Consider the following 18,181-nt stretch of genomic DNA (forward strand, 5'->3'; position numbering starts at 1 on the left):
ATGTCTTCTCTGAAGTTGTTCAGTCTGACATAGCATCCACAAGTGAACAGGATTATCATCAGCAAGGACTCTGGGAACGCTGAGTTCATGATGCTTTGGGAGGTAGCCTGAAATTTTCCCTGGGATGCAGTTCTGCCCAGATACCACAGCCTGCTTTCCCAGATTTCAGAGTTACACTATGACTGTGCTGAGACTGACATGCAAACTTTGGGTTCTTCATCCAGACACCCAGCAGGCTGTTTCAGTGACCTTTCTGTCAAGCATTCATACTACTCATTCCAGGACAGTCTGCAAGGATCACTGCTTGGACCTTTTCTTGGGGCTTTCTGAAGCTCATGCATCATGCTGCTGCATGCCCAGGGAAATGGCTTTGCCAGGGCTGGCATTAGCAGAGCTGCAATGTTTCATTCCTCTTTTGGATCTCACCCATCATTTACAGCCACCCCCATGACTTGTGAAGTTCATCACACTTCTTTATGTCTTTTGAAATAAATCCAGTAGCCCCATTCAAAACAATTCCAGGTGCATAGATACATCAGGCCCATACTGATCTCTAGACAGACACAAACATCTGCCTCATTCCAAGGGACAGGCTTGTTCCCTGGGACCAGAGTTAGGTCTTAGAGTTAGGTCAGAGTTAGGAGGAGCCCTTTGCTCCCTCTCCAGCCTTCCCCTGAAGCTAAAGTGCGTTCAGCTGAAAGAACATCCACTCTGGCCTTTTGCACTGATTTCAATCAGATGGATCAAAAGCAGATCTTCAGTGATATCAAGGCAATCTTGTGTGTCAGCCAGGCCTAAATAACTTCATAGGGTGTTCTCCCTGAAATCCAACACTGCCTTCTCCAAAGGGAGGAGAAGGGGCATCTAGGAATCAAGACATCTGTCCCTGTCAAAGAGATACTGAGGAGGCAGCAAATAAAAAGTTCCCAAAATGACACACACCTGTTGTTAAATTGTGCCATTTCAGAGTCATTTCACTTTCTTAGGTGTTTTTTAAATCCGTCTAGTATTTTCATGGGATGAGCCTACTGGTTCTTGTGGAACATCCCCTTAGTGGATGTCCCATCCACAGAGGAACCAAATATATCTGCACAAACCCAGCGCTCCCAAGGGGGTCCCATCAGCTTGCTTGGGTTTGGTGTGGCACACATAGATAGAAGGTGCTTCCTTCCACAGCTGGGAAAACAGAGGGGAGGAGGAAGGAATATGCAGTGCTTAACCTGACCTAATCCACCCTCCTCAGCCTGCTGTGCTGGCTGGAGCCGAAACGTTAACATCTTTGTCTTCTCTTGAACTCACTCTAGGTATCAAACTGGTTTGGAAATAAGAGAATCCGGTACAAGAAGAACATAGGTAAATTTCAAGAGGAAGCCAATATTTATGCTGCCAAAACGGCTGTCACGGCTACCAATGTGTCAGCCCATGGAAGCCAGGCTAACTCACCCTCAACTCCCAATTCAGCTGGTTAGTTTTTATTTTCTTTTTTATTTTGGGTTGTTAGTGTTCGGGTTTTTGTTTGTTTCCCTCTCTCCCTCTAATCTCTCCCTCCTCTCTTGTCTTCTAATCTCTCCTCTCTTGTTTTCTCCTTTTGGTTATTTCAGCTTTTATTTTCTGGTTTTGATTGACTCACTTCAGTGGTCTTTAAAAAGAAAAAAGAGAGATAGGTTTGGTTTTGGGGGTTGTTTTCTGGAGGGCCTTGTACTTTATTTTCCTTGCTTATTTCCCCCCTTTTCTTTTCTCTCTCTCTTTTTTTTTTGTTTCCTCTTCCCCTTCCCTGTTGTTTTTTCGTTGGAAAAATGGTATGATAAGACCTTGTGACTGACAGTGCCACATTGGGTGTTATGTGCATGGATGGTAAACAAAAGCAAACAACCAGTCTGAAAACAGATGCTGGTTGCACTTTGGGGGAAGAAAAAATTAATTTGAAAGTCATTATGTAATGATTTGTATAATGAATGGGGCTGAAAGCATGAGTGGCCCTAACGGATAAAACGCAGCATTTCTGGGGTGTCCTAACTCATGCCATGTTGGGGGCTGTGTGGGGTAGATTTGTATCCTTTGGTTCTCTTTCTGTTGTGGTTACCTTGATTGCTTACATGACAGTGTATGGATCACCTGCAAGAGTGTGCTCTGTGTGAATTTTATTTTCCCTTTGTGTCCAAATGATCCAGGGAACTCCATGAGTCATTCCCCATCCCTTTCCCCCTTTCATGCCCGTCTGCTGTGATTTCCGTTTGTTTATTTTGAGGGTCAAAGGCACAGAGCACTTTGCCCAGATTTCAACACCTCCACTCGAGAACGATGCTTAGTTCATGTGTGGCTCCTGCCCTGGGGATGACCAACCCAAAAGTGATCCCAGGCTGCAGTCAGCTGGTTGTGATGGAAAATGGAGATTTGTTTAAAAGGAGATAAAAAAGTGAACTTCATGGGCACTGCATATTTGATTATCCATGCAAATACCTGTGTGCTTGTTTGGGGTTTTTTGAGAGGGGGGCGGTGCAAAGAGAGAGTGGAAATGTGCCACTCTTGTGTCTTTGAGCTTGGTGTCTCTTCATGGTACTCTGTCACCAGGTCCTGATCCTTGGTGTTACCAGGTAGGCTACTGAGAGGAAGGAAACAGTAGGGATGAGAGAGGATGGTGGGCAGCAGAGCAAGCTGGATGTTAAATGGACCAGCAGTGGTACACCATACCAATGCTGGTTTCTGTCAAGACATGCTTCTATAGTGAGCACAACCCTGCCTGTGACAGGTAACAGGGGAAGAACCCCCACATCTGTCAAATTGGAGTGAAAAGTGGAGAACTGGGGGTCAAATAAGGGGAGAAACCACTAGCGTGGATCTCTGGCTGATTTCCCAAACCAGCCTCCCAGAAGGAAGGAAAAAGCAGTTCATCACCCATAAGCTAATCCACGGACCGTGCAGGGGCTCCTGTGATTGCCTTGCACAGAAGCAAGTGGTACAAGGGTTGTGCAGTGGAGAGGAGTCCCTCCTTACAACCGCTTAATTTCCAGGAGATGTGTTACTTGCTAGAGGTCTGCCCCTCAGAGCCACCAGGGGCAGAGGGGTTGCAGGTCAGAAATACTGCTGGGAGGTATCTCTCCCACCTTCTTCTTGCCCAGTGTTCCTGTGAGCAAGCTGTGCTGCCTGCTGTGGCTTGGCTGAGGTGCTCAGAGGCCTCAGGTGGATGTGGCAGATGATTTGGAGGAATTCTGTTGACTCTTTTTCATTTTTTTCCCTGCTTTTCTTTCCATTGTTTGAAATGCTGAGGATTTAACTGTGGTTTTAAAAGTGTCATCCTTTCCAAACAGCTCCAAATACCTGGTCAAGTGGGGTCTCTTGACATTAACACTCCTGTGTAGAAAAGCCTGGAGGGTAGAACTGCATCTGTGGAGGGAGATGCCTGCTGCCTGTGATGCTGTCCTGCAGCCCACGTGAGCTTGCACCAAAGAGAGACAGTTTTTCCTCTTACCATCTTTCTCCAACTACAGGCAGATCCAAAGGTCTGGAATAGCAAGGGAAGAGATACAAAATACTTAAATGAGTTTGGAGCTGGTCTACACTTCGTGGAATAAGTATTTCCCCAGTGCCTGCCCAGTTAAACAGTGCTCCCATGCCAGGCTGTTTCTTCGCCTTCCCCACCAGCAGGAATTTGGCTCTTTCAAAGACAAATTGGCCAGTACCCTGCAGTAAACAGCTCAGATAGTCCCTGGGTGACACTACACTTTCAAAGAAGGACAAACAGTCTTGTTATTAACGGATAAGACTTGAGCTCTTGGGTCCTCTTTCTGGCTCACTTGTCTGCACTCCAGAAACACTGACCTCTTTTCATGTGCCTAGTGTAGAAGTGGTGCTAAAATGGCACAGCAGTGTGAGGGGATCTTAGGGGCCGTGGAGATAATTCTTCCCCACAAAGCAAGGTGTTTCTAACCTGGTCCAGATCCTATCACCCTCCTTGTGCACTGTAGCAGTGGCAGAGTAGTGTGGTGAAGCTTCTCTGTCAACACTGCGGTAGTCTCTGGATCAGCTTGCAGACAGTGGGTTTGAATGGCTTTGTAAGTCCTCTCCTGAGAAGACAGCTAGAAGAGCTTCAGGATATTATCTCTGTCTGTGGCATCGTAAGGCTAAGGTTTCCCCAACTGAAGAAGGCAGATGTAGCAGCTCAGCCAAGCATCCCTGCACTGTCACACTGTTGGGCAAGGGTATATCCTGAGGACATCTGGAGTTGTCACCTCCTGTGCTTCAGGTTGTCCCGTAGGTGCTAGCAGCAAGAAGCACATCTCTACGTACTAGGTCTGAAATACCTGTCTGAGAAGGATTTGGAAGATGGTGTCAAGGGCCACGAGCCATCCAGATGTGCTGAAATTCTGTGGAACAAATATGGAAGTGGATGAGGAGGTGAAGGACTAAGATGGATGATGCCTATCCTTTTACATCAAGGACTTCACTCTTTTTTCAGATTTTTCAGAAATTTATAGGACCTTCTGATTTAGATACACTGTAGGTCATGTGGAAAGAAAGAGAGTAGGCAGAGGACAGGTCGTAAGAAAGAAGTGACCAGCACTGTAGTCCCTGGAGGGCCATGATGGTGGAAGAGGAGGTAGAACTGGATGCAATGGGACCTGGGACAGGAGCTAAATTCATTTCTGCCGTGGCTGCACAGGCCCATCTGTTCTCTGCATTGATACCCATGTTACTGGAGATTGGTGAATGGCTACAGTCAGTCAAAGAGATTGGCCACACATTGACAAGGGCAAGGATTGCATCTGTCTAGCCATCTGGCACGTTCAAAGCAGGGTCCCCCATCCTCAGTCACCCAGGCCTGAATGTCAAACACCTTTTCATCCTGAATACGCAGTCGGGCTTTATCAGCCAGATGTTCAAATAAGCTGAGATGTCTGGCTCATTTGGGCTAACAACTCCCCATCCTCACTTTGATTGCCTGGACAATCTCAGCACAAAAACCACATGGCAAATGAAAGCTATTTTATGTGGGCAGACCCTTTTGCCAACCAGAGTCCTCAAGGGCCACACACAGGTGATGACATCCAGTGAAATCTTCCATGCAGAGCAGCCAAAATTGTCATGAACTGTTTTTTAACTGCTCATTAACTGCTTTTATTTTGTAAAAATCTTCTTGAAATCTGCTGATGGAAGGAATTGTGCTGTTTGGAAATGTTTCATCAAGCACAGGCCTGGTTAATGTATCTTATCTTCTCTGCCTTCCTCCGCTTGTGGTAACCGCTTGTCCAGAGCACAGCCCTGGAGAGGACCCTGCTTCAGCAGAAGCTGTTCTGGTCACCCTATTACTGTCTTGAGTGCTGGTTGGCAAGTGAAAAAGAACAAATGTGCTGCTGGATCATCCCAGACCTCTAGACCTGTAGTCAAACTCAGTGACTTTGCCCAGCTGAGGAGCTACATGGTGCATCAAGTTCTTTTATCTTTGGTCATGATAGAAACACAAGTTACAGGGGAGGCAAATTCTGTGCTCTCAGCACATGTGTCACTGCTATTGACTTCAAGTAGGAGTCTTGTGTATATGACCAAAGATAGCTTTAGTGGTTCAGTGGGCTGGACCTCTGTCTCATATTATAGTAGGTGGCATGAGGCAGCAGGTGTGGATGGCTTGATTTCAGCTCCAGAGAACACTATCACTGTATTTGTTTATTTTTGATACCATTTGAATTGTTGGATACTTCAGGGAAGGGGAATTGTTAGAGGTCCTGGAAAACAATGGGTGGAAGCTGAGACTATCAGAACATCAGAGAAGCTGAAGGAGCTCTGAAGAGCTGGAGATGTGGTGAAGAAATATCAGTGCTTGGAACGTTTTTAAATTGGAGGCAAACTTGAAGTGTGTTTTGCTCATCAGAGATGAGGGCTAAAAGAGATCTCTTCATGGACATTGTTACAACTTTCTGTTGTTACAAATTGTGGACTTTAACCCAGTGAAAGATCCAGTGGCAAGATCTGACTGCTGTAGCTTGTTTAAACATTTCCATCACTCTTTCTGAAGCTGGTGATGAAACTAATAGAAACTCAACACTAAGAAAGAATCATGATAGGTCTTGGGTTCGGTAAGATGTCTGGATGCTGAAGACTAACCACTGTTCCACACTGCTATAAGTCGTGAAAAACGTTAGATTTTCTGGTGGGGTTCTTTTCTAAGCACAACAGCATCAAGGGACTTCATGCCAAAATCAGAGTTCAAAGATGGTTGTTACCTCTCAGTTCTTGAGGAGCCCCAGATCAAACTAAGAGCACTGAAGCCTTTCAGAGGGACAGATTAGATTTATGATGGAGCCTCCTCTAGAAAAAGGATTTGACTTGTATTCATGGATCTTGTCTCTGTGGAGGATACCAGAGTCATAATTTTCAGGGCTCTTCGCATTCCTTCCGCCTCAGCCACCCGAGTACATCAGCCCCTCTTAGCCATGTCTCTGGGACTTTGGGCCATCATAATTTTCATATGTGGCTGGTACATAGGCAGCAGAGTGCTGAAGCAGCAGAGCCGTGGCACAAAGGGCTGCCTGCAATTACAGCTCTGATACAGATGCATCCATACATGTGGGGCCATTGGTATGCGCATATTTATTCCTGCATCCACATCAGCAGAAGACATATTTACCATTTAGGGATGCACATAGATTGTGAAAACACCCTGTGCCAATAGCCCTCTAGATCTTGGAAGTGACATCTCCAGTGTTCCTCATGATTTCTGAGACACCAGTGCTCTTCAGAACTAGAGTTTGTGGCTGTTTGTTTATTTTTATTTCCTCCTTCCCAGTCTCAATTTTACAGCCATGTTTGTTAAGTTTTAATAAAATATCAGTTAAGTTTATGGCATTTTTATCTGTTATTGTTGTTATAATTTCTTTTGGTAAGTGAAAGCAAGATGAAATGTTGCTGTGCTGGGGGCAGAGTGATAGCAGTGCCCTGTCAGGTGCTCAGGGATTCCCAAGTCCTCTTCCCAGCTCTGCCACTGATTATTTGTGTGATCTCAAAGGTTTCTGCCCACCTTAAGAGGAAACTATTCTCTGCTTTTTGTGACCAGTAGCTGCCAAGTACTTTGATTCTCAGCCAGTACAGGAGTACAAAGCCATGTTCCTGTCCTGTGCTTATGCCGGTGGTCAAAGCGATCATTCAGAAAGCAGGGTAGGAAGCATCCTTGTGGATGTGAGAAGTGCCCATCTTCATGCTTACAGTTGAGCAGTGTCAGGGTGGGCGCTCCTCATTCTGTCAGCTCATTTCCCTGTTTTTTTTTCCCTATCTTTTTTTTTTAAGATAGCAAGTAACCTGAGAGGTTGGGAAGTGACAGGAGCCCTTTGCCAGCTGAGCAGAGGAGGTGATGGTTACAGCTGCCTTCTGACTAGTCCTGGTTGTTTTATGCAGCACTGTGAGATTGCTCTTTGGAACAGGTTGGGCAGGGTTGACAGTGAGCGCAGACAATGAGTTATTCCTAGCTCTGCTCTTTTCAGGCACCAGTGGGAGGGTCCTGATCCAAGACTCACTCTGCTCAGTATGAGTCTCTCTCTTAACTGTCTTGGGCATTTTATCTAGCAGTGGTGTTTCTGCTTTCCCTCAATTCTGAGAATTGCTAGCACCTGACAAAAGAGCCAGCTGCAAAGAGAGCAGCAAAGAGTTTAGTGAACATTAAATCTCAAGCATAGACCTTCCACTTGTGCCCTGACCTTTCTTGGAGGTGGCTTTTTTCAGAGGAGCTTTCCTGGTCCACCTCCAGGGTAGAGCTGGGGTCTGTCTAGAGTGTTCCTTCCTTCTACAGCAAAGGGAGGGGAATTGGCAGGCATTACTCAGATGCATGAGCCATAGTTGGGCAATTCCACCAGGACTGTGGTTGCCAGTCTTCCAAGCTGGAAGTGGCAGTGGAGAAGCTGAGAGTGTATTTGGGGTTGGAGCTGAAAGCATAGCTGACCTGGGCCCCTCAAGTCTCTCCTTTCCAAGGCTAACGTCATGTATATAACCAAACCTTGCACGTTGAGCTGTCTCACACTTAACGCGCTGATCTGCACGACAAGTTCTGAAATAATCCCATACAATCTTTTTATTTATTTTTAACCCCCTTCCCTCCTTCCCCACCTGCCACTTACATGATGGGTTTGTCTCTTCCATTCAATAGTGCTCAGATATCAAAGCTGAAAGCAGAAAATGTTGTTTCTGCAAAGGCAGGAGATTCTTTTTTAATGTTTACTTTCCCTCCTGATCCCACCCAGCTGTCCTCACCCATTACCATTTTTTAGAGTAATGTTGGCAACGGGTGCATGCAGTGGGGAATTTGCTTACAGAGCTTGTTCTTCTGGGGCAGATGGCCCAGGAGGGCTGTGACACCCTTGTGTTTCCTCATGGCCCATCACAATGAAAGACACTTGCCAACATGATGTGTACTGGGACTCTATCCCAGGTGCCTTCAATATTTTTTGCGAGACTTTGCTCCTGGTGCACTGTAGTTCCCACCAGTGATAAGTTCCTGATGTCCTGAAGGAAAATCCCAGACACTGCTCCCTTGCAGAGCTCCTTGTGGCTCAGCAGGTGCTCCAGCCATGGAAATGGATTGTATCTCGATGTGTTCACCCTGCAGAGGGCACCACAGTGCAGATTTACCCACCCCAATCTGAGCTTCTCAAAAACAACAGTAGCATGGGTCTGGTTCTCCCTGCTAAAAAGGCTTCTGCTCTTGACAGTGAGGCTTGTTTGGGTAATTCTGTTCTCCAGTGCAGTCTGCCAGGTGGGCACCTCCAACAACCAAGATTTTCAAAACATCCTGAAGGATTTTGATGCCCTGAAATGAAGGGAAAGGGCTGTCCAAGTTCTCTAGTCTGGGTTTTGTCTCTGTTGAAAGCATGAAGAGTCCTTCCTCCAGCTGAGGAGCTGTTGAAGAATGTTCTTGGCATTGAGCTGTAACAACATGTGGCTTTGAATAACCTCAAGAGTGCATCTTTTTTTTTTTTTCTGTTTTGCTTGCTCTGTTCTTCATGCTACTAACCTGACTGTGTGTTTTGTTTTTGTGGTTGCTTTGCATGGTGTTCCTTCCTCTTGGCTGAGAGTCATGGGGTGGATCTTTTTCCTTTCTGTGATTCAGGTGCCTCACTCTTTCCTTTCCAGGTTCTTCCAGTTCTTTTAACATGTCAAACTCTGGAGATTTGTTCATGAGCGTGCAGTCTCTCAATGGGGATTCTTACCAAGGGGCCCAGGTTGGAGCCAACGTGCAGTCACAGGTAGGGACCCATCCAATGTACTGCCAGTGAATGCATTAGTGTTGGAGGAGCCTTTGATTGTATTGGCACTTCTCCCTCACGTCCGAAAAGAGCAAATCTCAACCAGCAGAAACCAACCAGCCAACACTTAAAAAAGGCAAACCAAACCAGTAAACCAACCAACCAAAAAAACCAACAGCAACAACCATCAAAAAAAAAATGCAATCCGAAAGAAACCAAAACTAAACACCCAACCAAACCAACAACCATGGTCTTGAGGAGACTTGCCCACACTTTGTGAATGCATTTGGCTCTGGCTTGATAGTCATACTAGGAGGAGAGGAGGTTTAGGAGAACAGGCACAAACTCAAAACAGATGAGGTTGAGGTTCTGCTTACTTTATTCTTCCAAGGGAAGGGGCGAGATGTATGGACTGGTGTCTCGTTTTACAAGGCTTCCACTAACTTCTTTGGTGCTGAACCAAGCGTCTGCTGAAAGGCAAGAAATGTTCCAGAACACAGCTAGATTTTTTCCTTTTTTTCTTTTTTCTTTTTTTTTTTAATTAAAAGCTACCCTTCACCATCTCCCCACCTTCCTAGAACACATGCAGTCACATGCATGTGCCTGCCAGACAGCCAGAATGAGGGACCTTTGAGCAGCGTTATTTAAACCTCAACTCATGCTTTGGGCAAAAAAGAAAGAATTTGCGATAGCCAGGAACTCATTCAGATGTCCCATCTCCCATCCAATGTCCAGATTGCCACTCTCTGGCATTTAAGGCTCTGTACTGTGTTGGGAGACGACAACCACTCTGACACTTCTGCATCGGGCAAGGAGAGCTCTCTAAAGGCAAGGTTACTCCCCTCGCAGTGCTGGACGCAGCACAAGCGTGCCATCCATGAGCAAGGAGATGTGCTTGCCATGCGTGCTGGGGCTGGGCTGGGGAGGTGGAGGGAGAGGAACAGGGCATCCAGATGAGAGCTGCTGGTGCCCTTGCCATGGTAGGTATGTCCTCTTCCTGGGCACTCCCAATGAAGGTGCTTGGCCACCTCCAAGGATCTCCTTCCACTGCTTTGAGCTTCCCAGTGCTTTGAGGCCAAAGGCTGGAAGACAGTAGGGGTAGGAACATGGTGCACAGTGGAATGGGTTGAGCACAATGGTAGAGCTGGCCACAGTCATGTTCTCTAAGAGGTCCCACGCCACACTTGCCACGCTCTTCTCCCTCTCCACTCTTTGTCACAAGGCTTGGGACCAAGAAGAGCATGAAAAGGCCACTGAGGCAGGTGGGGGGGAGGAAGTGGCAAGTGAAGTAGGACTGGTCCTTTGGCTCAGCTCTCAAAAGACCTACTGTGGTTCTCTTTTCTCCCTCTTTGAAGTACATATTATTATTATTATTTTATTATTGTTACTATTTGTTTTTATCATGCCAAAGATGAACCAAAGCAGCTTTGCCCAGTAACCTTTCATTCAATCTAATTTGTGTCTTTGTTGTCCTTGGTCTGTTTAGGTGGATACCCTTCGCCATGTTATCAGCCAGACAGGAGGATACAGTGACGGACTCGCAGCAAGTCAGATGTATAGTCCGCAGGGCATCAGTGTAAGGAAAAAAAAAATAGGCTCGGGTTCTAGTTTTATTTTATTTTCATTTTCGTTCTCTCACTACCAATTATTTCAAAGCCATGGGGCTCAGAATGCCACTTAGTAGGACTTGTCTTTGCTTTTACGGTCACCTAGTTTATTGCTTCTGTATCGGTCACGCCAACGGCAGAGCTCTGCCCACAAAAAAAGTGGCGACCGGGCAGGCTTTGTGCAGGCAGCTGGCGTCTAGGACTGTCAGAGGCGATCAGTGTTTGCCTGGCACCTGCGGCCACATGTGCTCGGCCGAGAGGAGCTGCTAAACAGGTGACACCTCCTGTAACCACGGTGGGGAATGTCACTGCAAACGCTGTGGTCCAGAAATGGCTCCATGCCGAGGCCAATGGCACCGTCCTGGGGCGACCATCTAAAAATAACCCATCCCTGGCCGCCATCCGAAAGCGTGGCAGTGATGGGGTTGGCAGCAACGACAACTGCAAATAAAAGGAGGAAAAAAACAAACAAAGCCAACCAACGTCAACCCAGGAAAGCCTCGCCCAACAGGACTGGGGGAGGATGCGAGGGGGAGGGCGGTCTCCAGAGCATCTTCTCCTTGTTCTTGGGTGCACTGGCGGGTTCTGACTAGCATGAAAATTCGTAGAGACAAGCTGTGTCGCACAGGGGGAAATCGATCAGACACACACAAGGAGAACCCAGTGTAGATTCGGGACAGCAATCCAACTTCATTTCTCAGATCAATCGTCCGCCATCTCAGCAGTGGTGACAGCAAGCTGGGAGAAGAGGGCAGCCTTGAAAAGGAGGCTGTGAGTGGATGGTGGCAGTGGTGTCCAGGGTGGCACAGAGGAGGGGGGCACTGGCCTTGGATGTGACTGCCTGCTATGGTCTCCATCAAGGAGTTTGAAGGTTGTTCTGGCTTCAGGCTGGACAGGAAGGTGGTGATCCTCCAGATGGGATGATAGTTCTGCTACTGAACATCCCCATGAGGTGCACTGTCCAGTGCCATCACTCTCCCAACTCAAGACTTGTGCCATTTGTCACCTTGGATGTCACCATCTTTGGGCCCTCCATGTGCTGTGAGGAGAAGGTGCGGATCAAGGGGCACGGTGGGATGGGGGGCTGCGCTCCCCTCTCCTGCGGGCACCAGGGCTTAGCGGGCAGCTTGACGTCAGGAAGCAGAGGCAGGGAGGATTTGTGAAGTAATGTAATTGAACATGTGCAGATAATTATGTCTCATTACATAAGCCCGTTGCAAAAACGGCACTTGGAAATGCCACATGAAAGAGCCTATCGTTCCGCATTAACTTCTCCCTGCACTGAATTTATTCCCTTTCTGGCTTTTTAATACTTGGAGAGTAAATGAATCGCGGGCTGATCATGATAAGAGATGATACTTTTGTATAAATTAAAATACCCCCAAGGAAAGAGGCTGAGCTGATTACAGTTCCACTTGGCTCGGAAAATAACAGTGGGCTGGGTTAAGCCAAAATTTTTGCTGAGGGGGGAGGGTTGCTGCTGGGGATTACGGGGCAGGGAGAGGGCCACGGTGAAGAGAAGAAGAAAGAAGTAGTGGAAACTCAAAAACCAAATAGGATGAGGAGAAACTGGAATGGTGTTTCTGACTGTGGTAATGGTGGAACCAGTGTTGCCACGAGCAGCACTGGGAATTGGTGGGCTGAGAGAGGCTCAGTGGTATACTCTGTGCTTCCCAAACAGAGGATCTGAGGATCTGGTGTGATGGCATCTGATAACTTGGGCTGGTTTTCAGGGAAAGCAGGAGCCAAAATTTGCCCAAATTGGATGTTGTTCAGACAGGGGCAGGGTGGCAAGTGGGCAAACCCACCCGAATTTGTGAGGTGGCACTTCATTTCCCCATAAAGCTGTGGGGAAGCACGGGGAGCAAGGCAGGGAGTCCAGAGCTGAGTAGATAGTGTAGGAAGCACCTTCTAGGTTGTCTCTCTAAGTGTTTTGCTTCTCTTGTATCCCAGGCAGCATGCTCCTGCTTGTAGCTGGTTTTGCCACTTCATTGTCTTTGCATCCAGCTAGGTCCTTTGGTGGACTACAGTTGGTCCACCCCTGAAGTGCAGCTGCCCTCTGGGAAGCATTGATCCTGGGTAAGGTCCTGGGGAACTGCTCAGTGCAGGCAGGGTGGCTGCCTAATAGCAGGCAGGGCTTTCCTTGCCTCTCCCCTGAACCCTTTAATGCCAAGGAAGAGTAATGGGATACAGAGGAAAGCTGCTAGTGACACAGAGAGCTGCCGTCCCCGTGTCACCCGAGCATCCCCATGAGCTGCTGGAAGGAGATGAGCTGAAACCTAGTCAAGAGCCCTGTCACAACGATGTCTGCACAGGGCTGAGGTTGAGTCATCCCCGGAGCCCGTCAGGGCTGGGAAGTCAGCGGCAGGTTGCCCAGCTCCACCGCTGCAAACCTTGGCAGGGCAGACAATGCTTGGGGTTTGCCTTCCTTGATGGAGGATGAATTTTTAAATGTGTGTAAGTCATGACAGCTGAGGACAGGAATCCACCCAAAGCCCTGTTCCCTCTGTGGCTCTGCTGCTCCACGGCTGACAGGCCACTCAGCTGGGCAAAAAGGGCTGGAGTTGGCTCTGCATTGTTAGCAGGATAATGGGCAATGTCCTGGGGCCGTCACCTTCTGCATGGCCCATGGTGATGCTGAGCACAGTGAAGTCAGCTGCTTTCTCCTCTGCAGATGGAGACAGCATAGGGCAGCACCAGTCCCAGAGAGGGATGGGGATGCTCTTGGTAACAGAGGGCTGGTAGAGGCTGGCTGAGGATACCCAGAGTTGGGTAGCAGTGAGAGGAAGGAGGGAGTCCCTAAACTGAGCCAATCCCTTTTCTATGTTTTAAATTTGAGGTGTTTTGCACTGTTAAGTGTCTGCTACCTCTGCACCCACCCAGAAACCTAGAGCTTGAGGCTTCAAAGCAGTTAGATGGCCGGGTTCTGGTGGATTCCAGCAGAAGTTGGGTCTTCCTGGTGGTAATCCTCTAGAGGATCTCTAATCCAAAACTCACCCTTCCTACCACTGCCTGGTGGCCCTAAATCCACAAAGTTTTAGGCCCCCATCTGCTGATCAACAAATGAACTATAGTCAAAGGAAAAAAACTTTCAGAAATGTCTTTTTGAACTTAATTTCTGGATAATATGAAAGTCTAAAATAAGGGGCTATTTTTTATTTCACAGAAGGTTTTTATTGGAAACCACTGTTGTGCAGAGCTGTGCCTGTTTACAGAGCAGTGTCTATGATCATGATGGTGGTGGCCAGCAGCAGGGTGTGCCATTCGGTTTTGCATCCATTGTTGTTGGGCACTGGGACCTATAAGAGATAAGACCTTGACACTTGTGCTGTGACCCTCCTCTCTAAAAATTTGAGCCCTGAAAAGAAAGTTGTTGTTCTGTTCCTCAGCAGGCTACTGTTCATCATTGTGATCACGACCTGGGATATCTAAGTTGGTCTAGCAGAGCCTCAGTGCCTGAGTTACATCCATCAAGGCAGCCTTAGTGTGCTCTGAAGACTGCTGACATGACTCTTGGAAAGTGATGGCAGACAAGGCTGGATTCAGTGGTGTGTAATAAGAACTTCAGTGCATATCATATGGAGAGTGATATACACTCTTAAAAGCTCAGAGGTCTGAAATCTCTTAGGGGCTACTCTCCATCTGTCAGAATTGCTGGTATGTGGTGTGTTTGGAAGCTGAGCTGACACCCTGCCACATTGGTGAGACAAGGATTTGGTTACAGAAGGTGGGACGTCAAGACAGTCTCCATGTGAAGTGGAAAGTGTCTTCAAAAATTGGCAAAAAGGCATCTCCCAGACCCATGAATGAAGAGCCAGCCAGATTTGCTGGAGGTGACAGAAATGCTGAGACCTGTGGAAAAGGGCACCAAAATCAGTGGCTTCAGCAATCCATTACTGGCATTCCGCCTCTTGGACAGTCACTAAAGACTTGCCCATGCTCTTGCACCAGAAGATGACATATGAAAGGATGTCATGGAGACCATTGCTCTGTCTTCAGCTTCTGCGCCTCCTGAAGAAGTCAGAGCTGTGTGCAGAAGCTACCCAGAGGATCTGCAACGAGCAGCAGCCTCCTCAGAAGACTTACTCATCTTCAGGGGAGATTTTGAGGGGTTTAATACAGTCGGTTCCCAAGGGATTTCCTTGCTTCAGAGAGAGGCAAGGCTGCTGGGTAGAATTGGATGCATTCTGCATGTGGCAGCAACAAGGATGAACTCCAGGAAAGGAGGGATGAGTTTTGATGGTGCCTGCCTCTGGCTTGTCCATAGTGAAGAATGGCATCAAGATGATAGTCAGAGCCAACCCTGGGGGCTCCTTTCCATCGCTTGACCCATAACTTGGACCTGCTCAGGCTGGAGGAGCAGGAGGGTGTGGAGTCTGTGGAGGGTGCCCAAATCAACGTTGTCCTCTCCCCAGCATCCCTTCGACTTACTGAGTGCAACCAAGGTGATAATCAGCATCACAACTTCCTGCCACACACAAAAGGCTGATTCCCAGTCAGGAGTAGCACGGGGCTCCCAGCATTCTGAGGGGGGCAGGCTGCTAAACATCAAGGCAACGCAAGATGTTCTCCTTCTTGCTCCTTCTAACCATGGCATGCAAAAGCCTGACTAAAAATAGTGGAGCACAATAGGGACGGAGGCCTGCTCAGCGCGGCCCCCTCCGCTCTCCCCCTCCTGCTCGCTGTAATGACCCTGCAAACACTAAATGGCATCTGAGTGCATTAAGCAGCAAACTCTCCGGTGACATAGCAATTACGGCTCTGAAATAGATTTGGTGCGTCACGGAAGATAAGGGTTTTGAAAGTTTCTGTTGTGATTATAGCTTGTAACTCCAACAAATAACAGGCTTGGTAATAAGAGGCTGCCAGCACAGCTATTGTGGTTCTCTCTCACTGATGGCACGTAAATTGCTATTAATGTCCTAAGTGTACTTGAATATGCCAGTCTCGGGGCGGTGGAGTTGGCTCTGTGTCTCTTTTTACGCGGCCTGTCATTGTCGGGTTGATAATCTACAGTAATTGCTGCCTCTTGCAGCAGTCCAAGGCTGGATATTGCATCTTGGGGAGTGCAGGGATAGCGGGACAGGGCCTGGCTGCGGGTGGAAGCTAGTGGGGGGCGGTGGACATGGTGAGGTCTTTACACAGGGAAAGAGCGCACAGGGCTAGTATTGTCCGTGCATGGCCTGGTTTCATGCTTGCCCCACGGTGAAGTGGAGCAAGGTTTGCTAACCTGCTGGCAAGCTCAGGCCATGATTTCTGTCTTCCTTGCTGTTGCCTCAATGCCTTTGCGAGAGAAGAACACACAAGGCCATTGTGTGTGCGCACATCTCTGTCTTTCTTGCTTTGTGCATGTCACACTGCAAGGTGATTCCATCCCTCAAAATGTCAGTCCCCATGGCTTGCCTGTGGTCACCTCTTTGCTCCCGTGTTGGCTGCCTCTTGGCCAGGCAGGAGCTGGTCAACATCATGGACAGCCTGCTGGTGAGTCCCAGACAGCTGCTTGGTGCTGTGAGGCTTTTCCTACTCTTACCTGCTTGGTGGTCTGTGGGGTCTCAGCTGGTGGCACCAGTGATGGATGCTCAGCGCTGGAGGCAGCGGGACAGGCAGCTGGAGAGGGTGAAGCAGCCTGGCACATCTGAAACAGGACGATGACTGCTACTGACTTGAGCTTGGACAGAAGGATTAATTAGCTGAGCACTGAATCAATGTCAGGAGTGAGCAGAGGAGGTTGGGTGTGCGGCATCTGCTCCTCTCCAAAGGGGATGGCAAGTGCAGAGTTGCAGCTTCTGTTCTCTGCTGGCTCCTGCCTACAGCAGCCAGGCTCTTCAGTAGCTCTGCTCTCAAGAGGGTGGAGAATTTGGCTCTGTGTCTGGTTTAGGAGAAGAAGCCTGTTGTTCATCATGTTTTGCTGTATGAACCCTCAAATGGAATATAGAGGTGGCACCTCCATGGCACAGTGGTTTGGGGTCCCTTGAGGAGGGGTGACAGCGGACCAGCCTTGGGGAGGCAGAAGTTGGCTTGTGGTTTTACTGCAAAGTAAGGAAGGGGATTGTTTTGTTGGGAGCAAAGAGGGGGTGACAGCAGACCAGCCGTGGGGAGGCAGAAGTTGGCTTGTGGTTTTACTGCAAAGTAAGGAAGGGGATTGTTTTGTTGGGAGCAAAGAGGTGCCCCAAATCCTCATACTCCGCCATCGTGGTGACGGGAGAGCTGCAACAAGGCTTGGTGTGCTGATGGCTTCCCCCCTTGCAGGAACCATAACAAAGGAGAGGTACCCGGAAAGGCAGTGATGGGTGACATAGAGCAGTGCTGGGAGATGTAGCTCAGAGGTCCATTGGGACCCATTGCTTGGTGCTTTCATAGCACCTAGGTTCAGATAACATCTCAGATGGAATTTCTGGAGTGAGATGTTTGCTATTTTCTCCTTTCATGTGGGGAAAGGTCCTATTGGGGGGTAAAAAATCCTCAACCAGGGTTCCTGCAGAAATGTGCATTTTTTCAGGGACAGAATTCCCATGAGCATTTGTAATTTATCAAAACCCCTGGTTTTGACAGAATTGTTTCCAGCCCCATTCTTCTGATGGAAGCCCATGGCCTGTGGTGGGTTGGGGGAGCTGGAGGGGGGACATCTGTCTCCTACACTGGCGCCTGCTGAGGGACAAGCAGTGGGATGCAAGGTGAATGGGTGGCTTAAGTATGGCCAGGTATGCCGTTTGGTGGCTGACATCTCTGTCTCCCTTCCCACAGGCTAATGGAGGTTGGCAAGACGCTACTACCCCGTCGTCGGTGACCTCCCCCACAGAAGGCCCTGGCAGCGTTCACTCTGATACCTCCAACTGATCTCCCAGCAAATTGCATCCCTGGCTGAGCCAGCCCCGGCGGGGGTGGGAGGGGAGGGGGCCTCTCCTAACACCGCAGCAGTCAGACTGGAGGTGAACCCAATCAGCACACACAAGAAGACTCCTTCTCTTCTCTTCTCTTCGTCGGGATGCTTTTTTCAGCCAATCTGGACACTTCTTTATACTCTCTTCCCTTTCTTTTCTGGGTAGAAGCCGCTTTCCCCCTCCCTGCCACCACCACAACACCACTCCCTTCCCCTTCTCACCCCATCCCACCACCGAAGGAAATGTCAACAGGTAGAAGGATTTTCAGGAGGAAAAACAAAAATCCACCACCGCCACTCAAATCCACCCCAAAGCAGTGTGCAGCCTCGTGCTGGGCATCTTCCTGAGGAGCCACTAATGTACCTCACTCAAGTCTCGCTCCTTTCCTAGCAGGCAGCCCCCTCAGCCCTGTCTCTCACACTACCTCTCCATAGGGAACCACAGTCATAGCCCTGCTGCCGCCTTG

The 18,181-nt window shown here is 48.5% G+C and overlaps 1 protein-coding gene across 3 annotated transcripts in view; it reads left to right on the forward strand.

Annotated features, from left to right (window-relative positions):
- PBX1 (PBX homeobox 1) overlaps positions 1–17,671 on the forward strand; it is a 129,414-nt gene extending 111,743 nt beyond the window's left edge. The window contains exons 6-9 of one of the 3 annotated variants that reach the window (XM_054384088.1): positions 1,305–1,464; positions 9,115–9,227; positions 10,714–10,803; positions 17,579–17,671. In XM_054384088.1, coding sequence (XP_054240063.1) covers positions 1,305–1,464; positions 9,115–9,227; positions 10,714–10,803; positions 17,579–17,671 — 456 coding nt within the window. Of the gene's footprint in view, positions 1–1,304; positions 1,465–9,114; positions 9,228–10,713; positions 10,804–17,578 lie in introns of those variants that run through there. The other 2 variants (XM_054384089.1, XM_054384091.1) reach the window with 2 other exon arrangements.
- The last annotated feature ends 510 nt before the right edge of the window (positions 17,672–18,181 follow it).

Source organism: Indicator indicator, chromosome 10 (assembly GCF_027791375.1).
Source record: "Indicator indicator isolate 239-I01 chromosome 10, UM_Iind_1.1, whole genome shotgun sequence".
Taxonomy (NCBI): Eukaryota; Metazoa; Chordata; class Aves; order Piciformes; family Indicatoridae; genus Indicator; species Indicator indicator.